Source organism: Saimiri boliviensis, chromosome 1 (assembly GCF_048565385.1).
Source record: "Saimiri boliviensis isolate mSaiBol1 chromosome 1, mSaiBol1.pri, whole genome shotgun sequence".
Classification (NCBI taxonomy): Eukaryota; Metazoa; Chordata; class Mammalia; order Primates; family Cebidae; genus Saimiri; species Saimiri boliviensis.
Window position 1 is genome coordinate 15,086,423 of NC_133449.1, and position 20,452 is coordinate 15,106,874.

At 38.4% G+C, this 20,452-nt stretch overlaps 1 protein-coding gene across 3 annotated transcripts in view; it reads right to left on the reverse strand.

Moving 5' to 3' along the window:
- NBAS (NBAS subunit of NRZ tethering complex) overlaps positions 1-18,315 on the reverse strand; it is a 420,713-nt gene extending 402,398 nt beyond the window's left edge. For 2 of the 3 annotated variants that reach the window (XM_074394213.1, XM_003935214.4), the window contains exons 1-6: positions 18,159-18,315; positions 15,714-15,768; positions 13,589-13,625; positions 10,793-10,870; positions 10,395-10,442; positions 8,744-8,787 (exon numbers count right to left, since the gene is read on the reverse strand). In XM_074394213.1, the coding sequence (XP_074250314.1) occupies positions 8,744-8,787; positions 10,395-10,442; positions 10,793-10,870; positions 13,589-13,625; positions 15,714-15,768; positions 18,159-18,275 (379 nt within the window). In that variant the 5' untranslated portion in view covers positions 18,276-18,315. Of the gene's footprint in view, positions 1-645; positions 1,364-8,743; positions 8,788-10,394; positions 10,443-10,792; positions 10,871-13,588; positions 13,626-15,713; positions 15,769-18,158 lie in introns of those variants that run through there. The other variant, XM_074394217.1, reaches the window with a different exon arrangement.
- Positions 18,316-20,452: the final 2,137 nt, after the last annotated feature.

The following is a 20,452-nucleotide window of genomic DNA, read 5'->3' on the forward strand; positions in this document are numbered from 1 at the left end:
GAAAAACCTGAACAACTCTATAGTAAGAGAGGCCTAAATATGATAAGAAACTCTGAATTATAAAGAAAAAAGTGACAAATGGTGGAGGGAGAGAGGGAGGGAGGGAAAGCATAAACACGATAAGAAACTCTGAATTTATAAAGAAAAATGTGACCAACGGAGGGACGGAGGGAGGGAAAGGAGGAGGAAATTCTCTATGAAAAAAGATACCGTAACAACTTTAAAACAAATGAATTGGGTCAAAACAATAGCCATAAACTTTTCAAATTTGAAAAAAACCTACGAAACTACTTATCTAGTATCTTAATGAACTTAAAGTTTATCTAAAACTCAAAAGCCATCAAAGCACAGGATAACCTATGTCTGACAACCAATAATAAAGAGAAAATTTTAAAGTAGACAGACAAAAGAAAGACACCTTACATCTAAGAAAACAATAGCAATGATTCTCAATTTCTTGTCAAAAACAAAACAATGACATCTTAAAAGGGTCAGGTGCAGGTGGCTCACGCCTGTAAGCCCAGCACTTTGGGAGGCTGAGGCAGGCGGATCACAAGGTCAGATTTTGAGACCAGCTTGGCCAATATGGTAAAACCCCATCTCTACTAAAAAATACAAAAATGAGCTGGGCATAGTGGCACGCACCTGCAGTCCCAGCTGCTCAGGTGGCTAAGGCAGGAGAATCACTTAGACCTGGGATACAGTGAGTTGAGATCACGCCACTGCACTCCAGCCTGGGTGACAGAGTAAGACTCCTTAAAAAAAAAAAAAAAGAGCTGAAAGGAAGAAAAAAAAGATTAACCTAGATCTTTCTCAGATAAAACATTTTATAAAAACAAAAACAAACATTGAGAAAATTTGTTATCAACAGTCCTTGGCAGGGTACGGTGGCTCATGCTTGTAATTCAAGTACTTTGGGAGGCCAAGGTAGGAGGATTGCTTGAATCTAGGAGGTCAAGACCAGCCTGGGCAACATACGGAGACCCATCTCTACAACAAACTTTGAAAACTAGCAAAGCATGGGAGCCTAAGACACAAAGGTGTCAGTGAGCCTAGATTCCAACCTGGATGATAATGATTTAAAACAAAAACAAAAACAAAAAAAAAAACAAAATCCTTCCTTATAAGAAATGTCAAGTTCTTCAAGCCGGAAAAAAAGAAACACTATCAAATGCAAATTCAATTTTATGCATACACAAAAAAATGAAAGAAAGGAAAAAGTGAGGTAAATATAAGACTGTCCTTGTCATACAATGTTTTTTTTTTTTTGAGACAGAGTTTCGCTCGTTACCCAGGCAGGCTGGAGTGCAATGGCACGATCTCGGCTCACCGCAACCTCCGCCTCCTGGGTTCAGGCAATTCTCTTGCCTCAGCCTCCTGAGTAGCTGGGATTACAGGCACGCACCACCATGCCCAGCTAATTTTTTGTATTTTTAGTAGAGACGGGGTTTCACCACGTTGACCAGGATGGTCTCCAACTCTTGACCTCGTGATCCACCTGCCTCGGCCTCCCAAAGTGCTGGGATTACAGGCTTGAGCCACCGCGCCCGGCCTGTCATACAATTTCTTAAAAAGTTACCTGACACAGCCAGGCACAGTGGCTCATGCCTATAAACCCGGCACATTGGGAAGCTGAGGCGGCAGATCACTTGAGGCCAGGAGTTCAAGATGCGCTGGACCAACAAGACAAAACTCTATCTCTATTAAAATACAAAAATTAGCTGGTTATGGTGGTATACACCTATAATCCCAGCTACCTGGGAGGCTGAGGCATGAGATCTGCTTGAACCCAGGAGGTGGAGGTTGCAGTAAGCCGAGATCATGCCCATGCACTCCAGCCTGAGTGACAGAGCAAGACTGACTGGCCAAAAAAAAAAAAAAAAAAAAAAAAAACTATATCCAATACCTGTATTATACCCAAGAGCCAAATTCTTTTAAATGTGAAATATTCATAAGACAGATCATATGCTAGGCCATAAATCAAGTCTCAATAAACGAAAAAGGTTAAAATCATGTTGTATATGTTCTCCGGCCACAACAGAATTAAATTAGATGTAATTAACAAAAAGACGCTTACATTAGAATAGGCTTAAATGCTTAAATGTTTATTTACAAAAAAAGTTTGAAATCAGTGATCTAAATTTCCACCTTCCATCTAGAAAAATGAGAGCAAATTAAATCCTGTATGCAGAAGAAAGAAACTAATAAGGGCAAAAATCAAAGTAAGCAAAAAAAAAGAAATCCATAAAACCCATTTTTTTCTTTAAGAATATTTAATGCATAAAAGTCTCGCCTGCCTGATTTAAGAGAAAAGAGAAAAATACCAAGTACAAATCTGAAAACTGATAGAGTGAACATCAGTACAGAGCCTACAGACAATAGAAGGGTAATAGAAAATATTATAAACATTAAGCCAGTAAGTTCTACAGTTTAGGAAAAAATTCCAAAAAAAAAAAAAAAAAAAAAACAAAAATAAGAGGAAACTGAAATTTCACAAAGCCTTGTTGATCTATTTTAATTAAACTAAAAATTTTAAACTGATTAATTTAATTAAAAACCTGCTTACAAGAAAACTCCCAGTTTCACTGGTGAATTCCATCAAACATTTAAGGAAGGAATAATTCAATTCTACACAAACTGTTCCAGAAAATTTTAAAAATGATGAAACACTTGCCAACTCATCTTTCAAAACTAGCACTACTCCAATACCAAACCAGAAAGACGTTACAAAAGAGCAATCTAGATGCCAATATCCTTCATGAACACAGATGCAATAATCTGCTACCTATGTCTCATACAATTATCTGCATAAATGCATGATGATTTCTTTTTCACTGGTGGAATCAAATATACTATCAAGTTGCTTGCTGCTCAGAGATCAAGTTTATAGGCATTTTCTGGATTATCTGGATAGCTAGGAGACCTATGTCCAACATCCAAGATACTATCCAGCAGAACAGATCAAAAAAGATACTCTGGAAAGTGCTTCTTAAACTTCAACCTAAAAATAAGTCTTTTTTAACCTATCTTTAAGTGAAGAAACCAGATTATAAAACACTTTATTTTTATAGAATATATCTACAGTAACAGGTAGTTACAGAAAAACATCTGAAACAATTGATAATAAAATGTAAATAGTATTTATCCCTTGGTGCTGAGCTTATTTTTCTTTTCTACTTTTTGCTCATTTTTAGTTTCTAAAGTTTCTACTAAGAATGTGTATTATTTTTTCAACAAGAAAAAATTAAATTTACAAAAAAAGAAAAAATAGTCATCATATAATCTGAGGATCCTGAATCACAGTTCTGGAACAAAATGCTTCATTTCAAGTCTGGGTGTTTCAACTGGGTGTGGTGGCTCACACCTATAATTCTAGCACTCTGGGAGGCCAAGGCAGGTGGATCATTTGAAGTCAGGAGTTTGAGACCAGCCTGACCAACACGGTGAAACCCTGACTCTACTAAAAATACAAAGTTAGCCAGGCATGGTGGCAGGCGCCTATAATCCCAACTACTGGGGAAGCTAAGGTAGGATAATCACTTGAACCCAGAAGGTAAAGGGTGCAGCCTGGGTGACAGAGCCAGACTCTGTCTCGAAACAAAACAAAACAAAACAAAAAAAGTCCAGGTGTTTCAAATAGTCTATCCTTCCCAACCTTTTTCATGTTAACACATACAGAGAAAATCATATTTGCATGGCATCTAATAGTAAATTCATGAGACTGCTGGAAGCCAGAGGCAACCAGTAGAAGCTCAGGCTGTCAGAGTGCCCAGCCAGCCTCTGAAGAGTTGATGGGACCTCACCATACCTGTTGCAGGCAAGTTGCCACGTACAATTAGGAAACTCGCATTTATGGTATCTCAAAATCAAAAATACGAAAAAAACTGTTGATTAACAACATAGTACAACTCTTTTTAAAAACGCTAATTTCATGTGCTATTTTTAGGTCATTATTCAAGTAGAAAGAGAAAACTGAATCACAGAGCCAAAACAAGTTACAATCCACATTTAAAACACTCAAATGGCAGGTATTTTATAAAACAATAATTGAAAAATATCAGAGTAGAACCAAATAGCTCCTATTTCAGTTGGTAGAATCTGCAATATGTAGTTTCAAAAATGCATTAACAACAATCTGGCTCCTTTTCTCCAGGCACACACATGAAATATCATTTGGCATATGGGAGTTATTCCCATAAAGATGAGTCAGATAACAAGGAAATGATCATCACCTCACATTATACGAAATGGAAAGAAGCCATTAATGCAGAATTAAGGTCATAAATTCACACATTCAGAAGCCAACAAAATAAAACATTAGCTCTCAAAGTATTATTTTCTTATCCTTGCTGCCACATTAACTGTACACGCTAAAAACTCTGACAAATATTATAATTTGTATAAAATACAGAAGGGTAAAGCTTCCCATTTTCATGTTAATTTGTAGATTTCTCAGTTTACTTACTGGTTAGGAGCAGGTGTCTAATGCTAAAGCTCAAAAGAACCCTGTATATCTGAATCACTCCAACATTCTAAGCATGCTCCTCAGAAACCTATCTTAGGCCGCCCAAGCCCTCACCCAATGAAAGGGCTGCACTGGGAAAATGGCAACTGAATACCGCCCCCCCAAATTATTCTTCTCAACACTTCTTGACCTTTATACATTATTTAAGGAAGTCCTGATCTACTCTAATAAGCACTGGTGATGAAACTATAAAATGTATATTCAAAAAGGGCTAGAGCCCCAAGCTTCAGATATTCACACTTACACACTATCGCCCCTTCTAGTACTCCCGAAAGGGTTAGGCATACAGGTCTTTTTTTTTTTCCTTTGGAGGAGAGTCCCTCTGTCACACAGGCTGGAGGGCAGTGGCACAATCTCTGCTCACTGCAACCTCCACCTCCCAGATTCAAGCAATTCTGCTTCAGCCTCCTGAGTAGCTGGGACTAAAATTAGCCCACCACTATACTCGGCTAATTCTTTATACTTTTTTTTAGTAAACATGGAGGTTCACCATGTTAGCCAGGATTATCTCAATCTCCTGACCTCATGATCCACCCACTTCAGCCTCCCAAAGTACTGGGATTACAGGAGTGAGCCACCGTGCCCAGCTGGCAAACATGTCTTCCTATCCACCCTTATTGCTCTATTCTTGCTAGGTATGTACATGTATACATAAGGAATAAAAAATATTAATGCCATGACAATTATCCACAAATTTATATATGGATCACTATAACATATATTATATAGACAGTACCATATATAATACATATACATACTCTTGAAAATTTCTAAAGCTAAGCAAGAAATAGGCAAACATACTTTGTTAGTAAATTCATTCATCCATAAAAAGCATTTGAACAGCTCCCAAGTACCATTACCCACTTGATAGGGTCAAATACTATGTGCCTACAGTGTGTCAGGTACCATGCTAGGCACGAAAAAAAATATTTTTTATGTTGGATAAGATATAAGCCCTAAAGTCAAACAATTTACAATCTAACTGGGAATCAGTCAAGCAAATCAACCATTTAAAAATGAAAGCAGGCAAGGTGTGGTGGTTCACGCCTATAATCCCAGCACTTTGGGAGGCAAGGCACATGGATCACCTGAGGTCAGGAGTTTGAGACCAGCCTGGCCAACACAGTGAAACCCCATCTTTACTAAAAATACAAAAAATAGTTGGGTGTGGTGGCACACACCTGTAATCCCAGCTACTTAGGAGGCTGAGGCAAGGGAATCACTTGAATACAGGAGGTAGAGGTTTCAGTGAGCCGAGATCGCACCACTGCACTCCAACCTGTGTGACAGAGCAAGACTTCATCTCAAAAAATGTACATAAATAAATAAAAAAAGAAAGCAGAATAGCTAAGTGTTGTGATATAGGCACAAGCAGTTGCTGGGAAACATGAAGATGTACAAATGGTGGGAATGAACACAGGGAGGAGAGCTGATACTTCATCTAAACCAGGCGTCCCCAAACTTATTACACAGGGGGCCAGTTCACTGTCCCTCAGACCATTGGAGGGCCGCCACATACTGTGCTCCTCTCACTGACCACCAATGAAAGAGATGCCTCTTCCTGAAGTGCAGCGGGGGGGCTGGATAAATGGCCTCAGGTGGCCGCATGCGGCCCGCGGGCCGTAGTTTGGGCACGCCTGAATATACAGGAGTAATTAATTCAATATACAAGTAGGAGCTTCTGAGCAAAAGAAACTATCTATACCAAGGCATGAAGAACACAATGGGGTTAGAAAATTGTTCACTGTTTTGTACTAGAACATAAGACATATGGCAGGGAACTCTCACAGGATAGACAGGCTGACTGTGAAAAGTCTTTTATCCTAAGTTAGAAAACATGAACTGTATTCCAGTCAACAGCAAACAACCGACAGATTTTAGGCAGAATCATAATATCAGTAATTGTAACAATAGCTTAACATCTCCTAAGTACTCATGATGCCTTAGATATTACAGCCATGACAAACTACACCCAGTCCTTTTTTTTTTTTTTTCAAATGATCAATTTGTCAAGGAGTATAAAGTGTGGATTACTAAAGGGCATACAAAAGAAAACCTTGTCAGCAGACTGTTGCAAGAAACCAAGTAAAAATGTCAAGAGCCTAAACTAAGCCTATGATGGCAGAAGTACACAAGTGGAAGAAAAGAGCTATTTCAACAGGTTGAGCACCACGGCTCGCACCTGTAATGTCGAGCACTTTGGGAGGCCAAGGTGGGAGGATCACTTGAACCCATGAGTGCAAGACCAGACTGGGCAACATGGCAAACCCCCGTATCTATAAAAAATTTTTAAAAATAGCTGCAGTGCCAGATACCTGGGAAACTTAGGTGGGGGGATCACCTGAGCCCAGGAAGTTGAGGCTGCAGTGAGTCACGATCATGTCACTGCACTCCAGCCTGAGTGAAAGATTGAGACCCTGTCTCAAAAAAAAAAAATTTTTTTCAGTTAATATATAAATAAATAAACGACTCCCAAGGCTTCATAAACTTAAGTTAAAAGTGACTCTTTGCCATCATGTCACTTAGTACAATTACAATGAATTATTTGTCATCTCTCTCTTAAAGGCCGGGCACAGTGACTCACACCCATAATCCTAGCACTTTGGGAGGCTAAGGCAGGAGGACTGCAGGAGTTTGAGGCCAGTCTCGGCAACAAGGCAAGACTCCCATCTCTACAAAAAATTTAAAAATAATAAAAAGTTAGCCGGACGTACTGGTGCATGCCTGTGGTCTCAGCTCCTCAGGAGGCTGAGGCAGGAAGATCAGGAAACCATGATCACAGCACTGCACTCCAGCCTGGCAACAGAGTGAGGCCCTATCTCAAAAAATAAAAACAAAAGAACAGCATTTCCATGAGAGAGTAGGGGAATCTTCTGTATTCCCCTCCTCCCTTACAGAAATTACCACATTGTAGCTCTGAAAACTATGAATGCCTCCAATCTCCTTGCCCTCTTATCAATGTCAAATATATATTTTATCCTAACACTTTTAAGATAAAATATTTATACTGCTTTATTTCTATACACAAGAAAATCACATAAAGTCCTGAATACAGAGCCAGGCACACAGTAAGAACACTATACATGTTTGTTATCAACACAATGACCATGATTACCATCATTATACTTTGTACGATCACACTGTTAAACTAATCCAAGATCAGACAGACAGAACTGCAGGTTCTAAATAAAACATAGATAATAGATGTATTTATCTAATACCTCTTTTTCTCCCGTAAGGTTCATTCTGCCTTTTCATACACTGCTCCTGAATACTGAAACACTCCCCATCTTCTACCTTCTACTCATTCTTTTTTTTTTTTTTTTTGAGATGGAGTCTCGCTCTGTCACCCAGGCTGGAGTGCAATGGCATAATCTCGGCTCACTGCAATATCCATCTCCCAGGTGCAAGCGACTCTCCTGCCTCAGCCTCCCGAGTAGATGGAATTACAGGCATGCGCCACCATACCTGGCTAATTTTTGTATTTTTAATAGAGACAGGGTTTCACCACTTCGGCCAGGCTGGTCTCAAACTCCTGACCTCAAGTGATCCACCCACCTCAGCCTCCCAGAGTGCTGGAATTACAGGCATGAGCCACTGTGTCCAGACCAACCATTCTTAAAGTTGCTTTCCAAAAGTCATTTTTCTTTCTTAGCCATTTCATCTCACACCCTGGTTAAGAAATCTCATAGGACTTAGTATTTACTTAAATAGATTTGAAAAAGTTTATAATTATACATTTGAGCATCTATATGCTTCATGAGATGAAGGACCAGGTCTTTTTGCTCACAATCATACCTCAGGCACCCAGCAAAACAGCACATACACATAAATTACAGTCAGTAAATTTTTGCTGAATATATAAAAGAATGACCAAATTCTACCCCTTTTTACTAGTCTGTATCTGATCAACTCTTGACTTACACCTTAATATTTCTTTCTGCATTTAATCCAAAATAAAAGACTACTGACAGTTAAAAATATTTCATTCAAAACTGGCTTAGACCTTTTTAAAACAGTTTCCAAATCTCATCAAAACGAACCATTTTCAAGCAAAATATTTAAGACAGTTAAAAAAAAGCAGTTATGCTTTTTTATTATTTTAAGTCATGATAATCCTTGTTAATAAATAGTTAATACATATTCTAATTCTTAAGAAACATTATAAACCATTGGAGATTTGAAATTTTCATTTTTTAAATATTTGTAAACTCTTACCTTGACATTTCCCAATTATGGATGTAAAATCATCTTTTGCAGACCTGTAAAACGTGCAAAATCGAGGCAAAAGTTTTATCATAACATTGTATAGAACTATAAAATACCAGATACTGTGGACTGGACAGCCTCTATATAAAACACTAAATCACTTCTCCTCTCAGAGACAGTTCTGTGCCTCAATTACGACCCTTTTGTCAGTGACAATATTTTGTTCCAACCTTCTTATTGCATCAGATACGGAGCTACACTGTATGAAACTATTTATATATATAAATATGGAATATAGTGACACAGCTTAAGTGAATTTACCATGGTCTTTCATACAATAGAGATGCCTGGTCCCAATCCCCAAAGGTTCTGAATCAGGAAATCTGGGATGTGGCCCAAGCAAAAATATTTTTTTGCTGGGCATATCAATCCTAATTAAGAAACAGTGGTCTGTATCATCTCAAGAAGTTTGATCACTTAGGGAAAAAAAAGTCTTATTTTAAGAAATCAAAGAGCCTTAATAGATCACCATATTTAAATCAATAACCTATTTTAAATCTGTGATCCTGAAATAGATACCAAGTAGTATAATTATTATAAACATGTTTAAAAATGAAAACTGGTAAACCCTCTGGAAAACAGTTGAATAACATTATCCAAAACCTTCATGTCCATAGCATTTGATCTAACAATTCTATTTCAATAAATTTATCCCAAGGAAATAATCACAGATACATACAGATATCAAGAAACCTGTTGTCTAATTTATGAAGAAGGAAAATAATACCCAGTTTAAAGGGATTAAATTTTGCTATTAGCACTCAATGAATTATTATGGAATTACTACAATTGACTCCTAAACAACACAGGTTTCAACTGTGCAGGTCCATGTTTATGTGGATTTTCTTCTATCTCTGCTACTCTGAGACAGCAAGACCACCTCTCCCTTCTTCCTCCTCCTCCTCAGCCCACTCAATGTGAAGATAATAATGAAGACCTTTATGATGGTCCACTTCCACTTAATGAACAGTAAATGTATTTCCTCTTCCATATGATTTTCCCAATAACAATTCCCAAAGAATGAACTTATTTTTCTTAGTTGTTGTTGATAGCTCTTTTATAACTGATAAGCTGTTTAAAAATAAAACACCTGAAAAGTCCAGCTTAGAGATGTGTCTTTTAGATGTGTATATAATACCACTGAATGTCTCATGAGGACAGACAGCATAATCCAGTCTCAAGTAATATGTAACCTTAGTCTTTTGCACACCTATATTCAATCTACCGTTTTGTACCAATAGAGCAAAAACATCCCTACTTTTTTACACCTTCCTGAATGTCTGTTTAGCTGATGTAGCAGCAAATAGTCAAACAAGAGTGATTTCCAGAGTTCTGGAAGATAGGCCTCGTTTACTGAGAAAGTAAAATTTCTTAGGAGGCAAGAGAATGATCTAGGGAAGGAGAAAGATATGCATACAACTCTGAGAAAGCATCCTTAATTTTTTAACTGGCATAAGTTGGTGTTTGAGACTCACAAAATTAAGTGAGTTAATAATAAAATCCTTTTAAATATACCCCCTATAAAAATCTTAGTTCCCATTTATAGAGTAAAAAACATTTCTCAAAGGAAATCTTGAATATGAATAATATTAACAATTACCTGATTTCCACACACTGATCTTGAACAGCAGCCAAAAGCTTTCCATTGCTTTCATGGAGAAGAAAGAGGAGGGAAATATCTATTATGAATATCTGTAGCAGCTTTCAACACAGATAGAATTATTTAATAGGTTAAAATCATTTTTAAATTTGTTCACATGCTTTAATTATCCATCTTTTGACCTTACAATTAGATGAGAGTAGAGGTACAAAAGCATACGAAATAGTTTAATACAGCATGAATTAACATGTTTAAACAATACTAATCATATGCAACAAAGACATTTACATACAACAAAAATCAAGACTGAAAGCCATAAGGACTTCAAAATTAACATCCATACTGAAATGTAAAAGCTAATCCAGATAGAAAAACATATGAATTTTATACTTCCTTACCTTGCAAGTGCCAAATGCCAGTTTATCTGTTTATTAACCAAGCGAACCAGTCCATCGGGCAGCAAAAAAGGTGCAGGGCTGAAATCACAACACATTAGTTAACTTAAAATCTAATCATAAAAATTATATATAAGTAAACAAATAAATAACACATACACTTAGAGAGAGAGACATGGATTTTTTCCATTAGAATATAAAATTTGAATATTAGCAAACCCAAAACCAAAAGTTACTATTTGGTAGCTGAAATCTGACCATATATATTTTATTTCCAAAAAACATAGTGGTGTTCAAAGGTATAAATGTATGTATTTCCCAGGAAAAAGACATCTAGCATACCAATAATATCTAGAGTACCAATAACTTACACCAACCCTTCCTGCTCTAACCACCTAGAAACTCCGGTTCAATTGTAACAAAAACAAATTTTAGCACAGAGTTAAACTCACAAGAAAGAAAGAGAAATTTCCAAGTACTAGAAATGAAAAAGTCGCTGAAAGCTAGAATTGAGAACGGAGGGAAAGAGAGACAAGAACCAAAAACAGGACTTAGCACACAGGATACGAAATGAGTTACTAAAGCAAAGAGAGGACAGGACCCGGAATGCCAGGATGCTCAAATGACTGCACCAAGTTATTGAAAGAACTAGAAACACCTCACCATAGGCCCAGGGAGACTAAAGACTCTCTTCTCTGCCTGGAACTATGGTTCTGTGGAGGATGGGAATAAAATCTACAAAAAAATAAAAGCCTACGTCTGGACCACATGTAAGATCAGACTGCAATATCACTTTACTCGTGATGCAAGAACAAGCTTTAGTTCAAAATAAAACCATTCGCAAAATACACAAAACTACCTACTATGAGTGAGTGAGTAGATGCAGCAAATTAGAGGAATGATACCTGAAGAAATCAAGTAAACAGATGGAAAAGAAGAATAAATGATTCCATCAAAGAAAACTAGGAAAAAAATACATTATGGAAATCAGAAAACACAAAATAAGATTTCAAAATGTTAGTGGCCGGGAACGGAGGTATGTGCCTACAGTCTAAGCTACATGGGAGGCTGAGGCAGGAGGATTATTTGAACACAGGAGTTTAAAGACAGAATGTACCAAGATTTTGCCTGTGAACAGCCACTGTACTCCAGCCTAAATAACACAATTAGACTCTCTCTTTAAAAAAAAATATATATATAATAAATATTGGTAATATACATGTGGCATATTTATGCTCATTTTTAAATCACAAAATAATATCAAAGACAGTTACGAAAATATAATGAAGATATGAAACATGCCTGTAAATACTAACTATATAGGGATGATAATTTCCTCTAGAAGAGAAGGGAAAGGAAAAAGACTGGAAAAGGATTTAAGGTATAATATTTTCCATAAAAAGAAAAAGGGCTAGCTGAAGCAGGTTTATTATACTGTTGATAATTCACAGCATGTTTGTATTTCATAATTAAAAGGAAAGGACCTTTTTTAAAAAAAGAAGAAAAAGCCGAAGAAAGAAAAAAGAAGAAAAAGCCGAAGAAAGAAAAAAGAAGTAAAAGCCACTTGAGGCAAATATTAACCCCAAAACCTTTGGGTTTAATTGCCATAAACCCAAGAGGACAAATTGAACTGTAATCTTTTTGAAAGTAACGTATCATAAGAAAGATTCGTCACTCAATGGTGCATTTACAAACTGTACAATGATCAGCACAGCCAATTCAAGGAAAAAGGTTTCTCAGGAGGAAGGGAGACAAAAAGACAATTACTTATGATGCCTGATCATAAGGTCCTCACACACAGGACAAGGCTTGTATCAGAGTTAACTTTGTGAGTCCTCCTTTTCAATAGATAACAAAAAGAATTATTAAGCAACAACCTGAACAAGACAAGCTTACCACCTTATCGAAGCATGTTCAGGACTAACAAGCTGTCGCCCAGTGAGGTCAGAAAACACAGCCCACCTCCCATATTCCTATTGTCTCCTTCCACTCTCTCTTCCTACTCATCTCTCTATCCTAACATATCCCACACCCACAAAAAAAAAAAAAAAAAGATATAATTAAGTATAGAAATGTAAATATGCACACATACATATGTATATATGTACACAGACACACACATACATAGAGTAAAAGCAGGAAAACATTGGAGCAAGTCCTAGAGAAGAGCCAAAGGTCTCTTTTATGGAACTATATTATCTCTGGAACTTTAAGACAAGAAAACCTCAAGGAAAATGCGATCTACGTAAATAATTCTATAAAACAATTCCTACACATGTATCTAAAGGCAGAATTTATAACTTTTTTGTCATAATATTTCCTTGTTCTTTCTAAAGCTGAAAATCAGCATCATGCCTGAAAATATACTTAACACCCTAGGAATTAAAATGTATACAAGAACTGAAACCTAAAGAACCTTCTCTGATACACAGCAGTTGAATATTAACCATAAGAGAGATAATGTGACAGTAAAAACAAAAATGCTTTTTAAAATGTATGCAAATTGCAGACGCTTCACATGGACATTCAACATAAGCCTGAGAACCCTCATCAGAGGAAGGCGAAATCGTCATGAGACATTCTTAATAGTAACTAAGGGAATAAAAACTACCCTAAGTCTACTGAGATATCTTGTCAGATTATACCTAAATGTTTAAAATGTCTATTTTATAGTGAGTTTGCCCGAATGTCAGCAACTTTATCATGATCTAGAATTCAATTATGAATACAAATCATAAATAGAATAATATTGTTTGTATTTGACATTCATACTCTTTCTCTGAAGAACTGAAGACTCACCTGTACCAGATGTATTGGCGTAAAAATAATAAACGATCTGTAATAAAAAAAAAAATGGCAAAGCCAAATATAAATCAATTGTTCTTTGAGAATCATTTTCAAATTAGATTTACGGATAATAAATTTAAAATATACTGCAGAATTGAGTCATTTAAAAAAAACATAAAAGAACACAACTCTTAAAATGAGAGACTAAATATAAACTAATACAAACTATAACATTTAGGGTCATATATTTGTTTACATTAAATTCCAAGTTTGTGTGTTATTCAAAAGTTTCAAGTATTTCCTAACTGTACCAGAAATAAAAGCAGTTTGAGTTGTTAAATAGAACCTAAGAAGCTTTCATGAAACCATGGACTAGAAATTATAATAATCACCCTTTAAAAAACAAAATATCTGTATAAAAATTAAAACAAGATACTATTTTACACTGTATAGCAAAGATTTTAAGAATAATAATACCTAAAATGGGAAAGCCATTGGAAAACAAAACTACTAACACACTATTAAAAAACAATGCTTCATATTATCTTATTTTAAATGTGTATGTATGTGTGTACCTGTGTATTTAGTTAGGTATATATATATATATATATATATATATATATATATATATATGTGGAAAAAGATCTAAAGATTAACAAATTATCTCTGGGCGATAAGATGAGGACAAATTTTTTTCTAATTTGTAGTTATCTACAGTGTCTATGTTTTCTACAATGAATTTTTATTACTTGTACACATTTTCTAAATTCTCAAAATTTAGAAGCATTTGTCATTTGAAAACTGAATATGCTAGTGCTTCCTGTATTAGAAGAATAAAATTAACCATAATTAACTATAATTTTATCAGAAGATAAAAGTATAATGAGAAAATTATAGTTAATTTCAAGCACTCAACTTCTGTGAAAATGAATTTTCTATATATAAGGAACTTCAATTCACTGGTGTAAGGATGAACTTTGGAGCCAGAAAGACCTGCTTGTCAAATTCCAAATGAATTACCTTGGGCAAGTTTTCTCATCTGAAAACATGAAGGACTAACAGCACCTACCTTCCAGTCTGATAAAAGGACTCCATTCATTAATATGGTAAAGCCCTCATGGCACCAGCTCACTGAACCTAGTGCTCAGTCCCTTCTCAGACTCTTGTTAGTTCATATGTAAAATCTGTCAGGAGTTAAATGAATACCCTGGCTTACCAAATTTCTAATTTGAGTATCTCTGATGAGATGTATCTGAAACATCACATAAACCACTTAAAATAGTCTCTCACTGTATTTTCACCTTCAACATCCACAGACTCTCTGAGACTCATACTGGCTTTGACCTTCATTCCTTCTAGAATAGCGGTCCCCAACCTTTTTGGCACCAGGGACCAGTTTTGTGGAAGACCATTTTTCCAAGCAACCTAGACCCCTTACAAATGCAGTTCACAACAGGGTTCTTGCTTCTGTGATAATCTAACGCTGCAACTTACCTGACAGTGGAGCTCAGGAGGTAATGCCCACTCACCCACCAATCACCTCCTGCTGTGTCTGGTACCAGTCCATGGCCCAGGATTGGGGACCCCTGTTCTAGAATACATCCATAATGGTTAAACCAATGCTATATACTTTAGCTCTAAGCTGCATTAAAAACTTGCATGTTTAGGCAGGGTGCAGTGGCTCAAGCCTGTAATCCCAGCACTTTGGGAGGCCGAGGCGGGTGGATCACAAGGTCAAGAGATCAAGACCATCCTGGTCAACATGGTGAAACCCCGTCTCTACTAAAAATACAAAAAACTAGCTGGGCGTGGTGGCGCGTGCCTGTAATCCCAGCTACTCAGGAGGCTGAGGCAAGAGAATTGCCTGAGCCCAGGAGGTGGAGGTGGCGGTGAGCTGAGATCGCGCCATTGCACTCCAGCCTGGGTAACAAGAGCGAAACTCCGTCTCAAAAAAAAAAAAAAAAACTTGCATGTTTATACATATGCATATACATACATATGTGTGTATATATATAAATATATACAAAATTAAACTCAAATAACATGCTACTTTCATTAAGCTCCACATCAGAAGTCTAAAGAACACATTTTAACTGTTAACTATATCATCACATGTAGAGAAATAAGCTATATTTACCTCGAATTGCTTTCGTGATGATAAAGGATGCACCATGTTTTCGGTTGCCTCTAGGCTGGAATTCAAAACAAAAAATTCTTTGAATTTTCTTGTATTAGACTAGTATTACTTATATAATATGTAAACTTATTTTTCCTTACTAATACTCAGAGCTTTGGGCACAGGGAGCAGTATCTTAAAACTATTTCAATACTGAATGTTTAGGTGCAGTGGCTCACACCTGTAATCCCAGCACTTCAGGACACCAAGGTGGGCCAATTACTTGAACCCAGGAGTTCCAGACCAGCATGAGCAACATGGCAAAACCTCATCTCTACAAAAAAGGCATGGCCACGTATGCTTATGGTCCCAGCTACTTGGGAGGTTGAGATGACCTGAGAGGTTGAAGCTACAGTGAGCAGTGATCACGCCCCTGCAATCCAGCCTGGGTGACAAAGTGAGACCCTGTCTCAAAAATAAAAGAAAGTCAGGACAGGGGACAATAGGAGTAAAGTGAGCACGGAAGAGCTACAGCACACATCAGGACTAACCTTGCAGGAAAGAACAAGGATTGAAACTGGAAACTATTTCCAAATCAAATACCAATCCAAAGACAAGAGAATTCAAGGGCAAAGACCATACTGGTTGCCACTTCGGCACACTCTATTGGGGCTTTAAGTTTTGCTCACAGAAAAATCAGTCATATTTCCAATGCAAATTAATTGACTATCTGTTGCATACCCATACAGACAATGTTACTAACAAAGCATACACAGATATGTAATTGCTATATTAAATAATTCCATTCCATGAGTACAGACTGAACACACTGTGGGTAGGTTCATGACACTAGGCACTTCATAAGATGCACTCAAGTGCTGTCAAGAAAAGCTCAATGGACATACACGAAGTGTAGATAAGATTTTTTTAAAAAACACACACAGAAAAGTAATTTCACTCAACAAACATGAATTGATCGTCAGATTCATGCAAGACACAATTTGGCCTGGGGAGAGATACAAAGATGAATCAGATGTAACTGCCCTCCAAGAGCCTATAGTTTAATAGTCGAAATCAATATAATGCAGAAATCAATAGAACTCCTCCACCTCCAACACACACACACACACACACACACACACACACACACAAAGTCTAAGGGTTTCAAAGTTAGTTAACTCTGTGGTTACTTTTTTAAATCAATTTATGGTAAGCATCCTGAAACATTATTGCAATTAACTAATGATTATTAAGGAGGGGAAACTTATCTAATCAGCTGCAGCAGCAACAGTTTCCTAGCTGCATAACCCAAAAAATATTCACATTAAGACAAATATTTGAAATTAAACAGTAATATATGCAGATCCCTACCCGTCTACAAATCCATTATTCAAGATAAGCACAAACAGCAGTGGGAATGAGGCTAAAGAGGAAAAAAATACAAACTTTGGGCTGAAAAATAGGTCGTTTCTCCAGTACAGAAACACTCAGAAAAAAATGTAAGAGAATTTGTATGGACTGGACTACATAATCTTTAATAAAGATTCTTTTCGATCTGGCTGCTTCCTCTGGGTCTAAAATAGTAACTGGCATGCATTAAAAACTCAATAAATATCTGTTGAATAAACATGGATGTGTGGTTCTACTCTTCACCACAGACACAGGAGGCCCTCAGGACCAAAAAACTGATACTCCCAAGATCCAGTCCATAAATTATCAACCTCTATAACCCTTTTCTAGCAGGGATCCCAATCCCAGCCAGTAGCTCTTTCCTCTTCACTTCAGTGGTATTTTGCTCACATCGCTAACTATAGCCATAAAATGTTAGATTATGATTTTCTCTTCTAAACGAGAAGCTCCACGAAAGCATATTCATCTCTGTATCCTCGACACCTAGCACAGCATATGGGACACGGAGGCGAACGAAAGGACACGCACACGCTTATTAAATGCTCTTTTATTGAAACACACAAGAACTGGCGCGATCCAGCCCCGTGTAACGGTAAAGGCTCAGATTCCGCGCTCTGCATGCTCAAGACTGCAAGGTCCTGGAAAATTCTCCCACCGCAGCTGAGTGTGAGCCAGACCGCAAGGACGGACCACCGAGAGTCCAGACAGGAGAAAGGACCCTCGAGTCCAGCGCTGTGCCCGCCCCTCCGAATACAGAGAGCGAAACTAACCACCAGACTGGGATCGTACGCTCCCCAGAGCACGAAGTTCCAGCCCCCAACAACCGAATTCCGAGCCCAGGAGGAATCTCAAGGACCACCACACCACCCTACCTTAGGAGCCCCAGACCCCCGCCAGCCCAAGGTGTTATTGCCAGGGCGACCGCACAAGTCATATGACCCTTGTCCCCCACCCAGCCGGCTCCACTCCCCTACGTGGCCCCTGCTACGTGGCTCTGCGCACGAAGCACCCGCGACCGCGCCAAGTCGGCCGCTGCTGTAGACGGGCCTGCTTCACCTGTACTTCAGTCTCCGGTGGCCACTCGGTGTTGACCAACAAGTCATAGAGAATCGTCTCCTCCTCCCCTTCTGCAGCGCCTGGACTCCAAGCCGGCCCTGACGCGGGGGCCGCCATGTTTGCCCGGGACTCGAGCTGCGGAGGGAGTGCCTCTACGGAATCCCTCACAGGACAAGCTTCCCTAGCCCGGCCGCTTTTGATTCGCGGAGCCGAGAGAGCAGTGACCCGACCGCGGCAAGGAAATGCTAGGTTAACCCTTTCATGAGTAGGAAGGACAGGGACTATTGCTTGTCTTGGGAACGACTCGTGTCCCGGTCCTGGTGCACTCCTTGTTAATTAGCCAAGTCATTGAGCCTCTCTTATCAAGTCGGCTTCGATAAAACAGAAATAAGAGAACCCCGCTGAAATGCTAATGTTCATTTTGTGTATTCTTCGCCTAACATGTAGAGAAAGTTCAAACAATGGTTTTAAAATAAACCACCGAAGTTATCCAACGCAGGAGATCAAGCCGATGAAAGGTAGCAGAGGAAAGATGCTACTGGCACTCAGAAAAGGCCACGAAGGCCAGGGAGTCGGCTGGGACTTCGTGGAGGACCTGCAGCTTGTCCCTGGGTCTTCAACAATAGGCGGAAATTCAATCCACTGGAGAAGCATCTCAAATTAGCGAGAAATGGGATGAGCAGAGACAGAGGCAGAAATACAGAGCTGAAAGAGCTCTTTCAACGTGTCGCGAGTGAGCGACGACTTTCTGGGTGTGGGGGTAGAAGGATTTACCAGTAGAGTGGGAGATAAAGAGAGGCGGATTAAAGAAAGCACGAAAGTTCCGTGCCAGGGAGCAACGGGCAGAATCAGCAGAGGAGGAGCTCACTGCCAGGAAACAAAGGCTCGTTGAGAAATGTATAGACTGGAACCTGGGGTGATTGGTGACACCAAGGTAGCAGGGAGTTAACTTGCTTTTTGTTGTTGTTGTTGAGCCTTTGGTGTTTGATAAATCGAGGCGTTTGAAGGTAAGCAGGAAGTTTGTGAGTTAAGTACATTATCTGTGTAGAAGGGCCGTATGTCCTGGGCCATAAAGAAAAGTGGACCTATGGCTTATTCCTTCCTTTGGTTTCTATGTTTGGGACCATGAAGAAAGGCAGACGTACAGCTTACTTGCTTTATCTCTTTGTTTTTCCCTGCTCCTACCCACCTGCCTTTTTTTTCCTAATTAGTACTCCACAAGATGGGTGAATAGAGCACAGTTGAGAAAGGCTGTAGGAGCAATAAAGTTGAAATAATAGGTTGAGAACCCCCATGGAGGGAACAAAAAAATCAACCCCATTTGTACATTAATTCATTCGTTCATTCATGCTTTCATTCAATAAGTGCCTCTTTGTGGACAGCCCTGAACTGTAAGCAGAGCCTATGGTAACCTGAATGAATATATAGTGTACAAAGTATTAGCACTATTTCACATCAAAAGAAACACAAATACTGAATATCTCTTCGGAGAATTATATTGCATGATATCCCTCAAGATGCATTAGGCAGTGATGCAATTAAAAGTCTCTGCTGGGAAGCCTCTAACAGCTCCCATTTCTCTCAAAGTTTAATGACCTCAAAGACCTACATCATTTGCCTGCTCCCCTAAATCTCACACCTCATTTCCTGCTGCCCCTACTTCCCTCAGCCACAGTGGCTCTGCTATTTCTGAACACACCAGACACGCATCAACTTCAGGAATTCTGCAAGGCTTGTCCCCTCCACTTGGAAGTCTTTCTGTCAGATGTTTACCCAGTTCCTCCCTTAATCTCCTTCAAGTTTTTGCTCAAATGTCATCTTCTCTCCGAAGCCTACCTTGACTGCTCATTTTTAAATTTGCAATGACCTTTCTCCAACTCCAGCTTTCTAGAGCTGCTCTATTAGTTTGTCCATAACATGTGTCATCATCTGAACTGCTATACAATATATTTGCTGATTATCTCTCTCCATTCACTAAAGGGTAAGCCGTGCCAGGTGCTCTATCTATATACATACAAATACTATATGCATCCCTGCTATATCCACAGAATTTATAACAGTGCCTGGCATAGAGCAGAGGACAAAATATATATTATTTGTTGAATAAATGAATGACTTCCCAGAAAACATCTTTTATACACTGTCTCCCTATAGTAATTCTCTACACAGCAGCTGTGCCTTTCAATCAAACCCCTCATTGTCAACACCAGACATGCCTTCTCCCTACCCCAGAAGGCTGACAAACTGTACACCTACAGGGAGCTCTGCCCACATTGCACGCAGTAGAACATGAA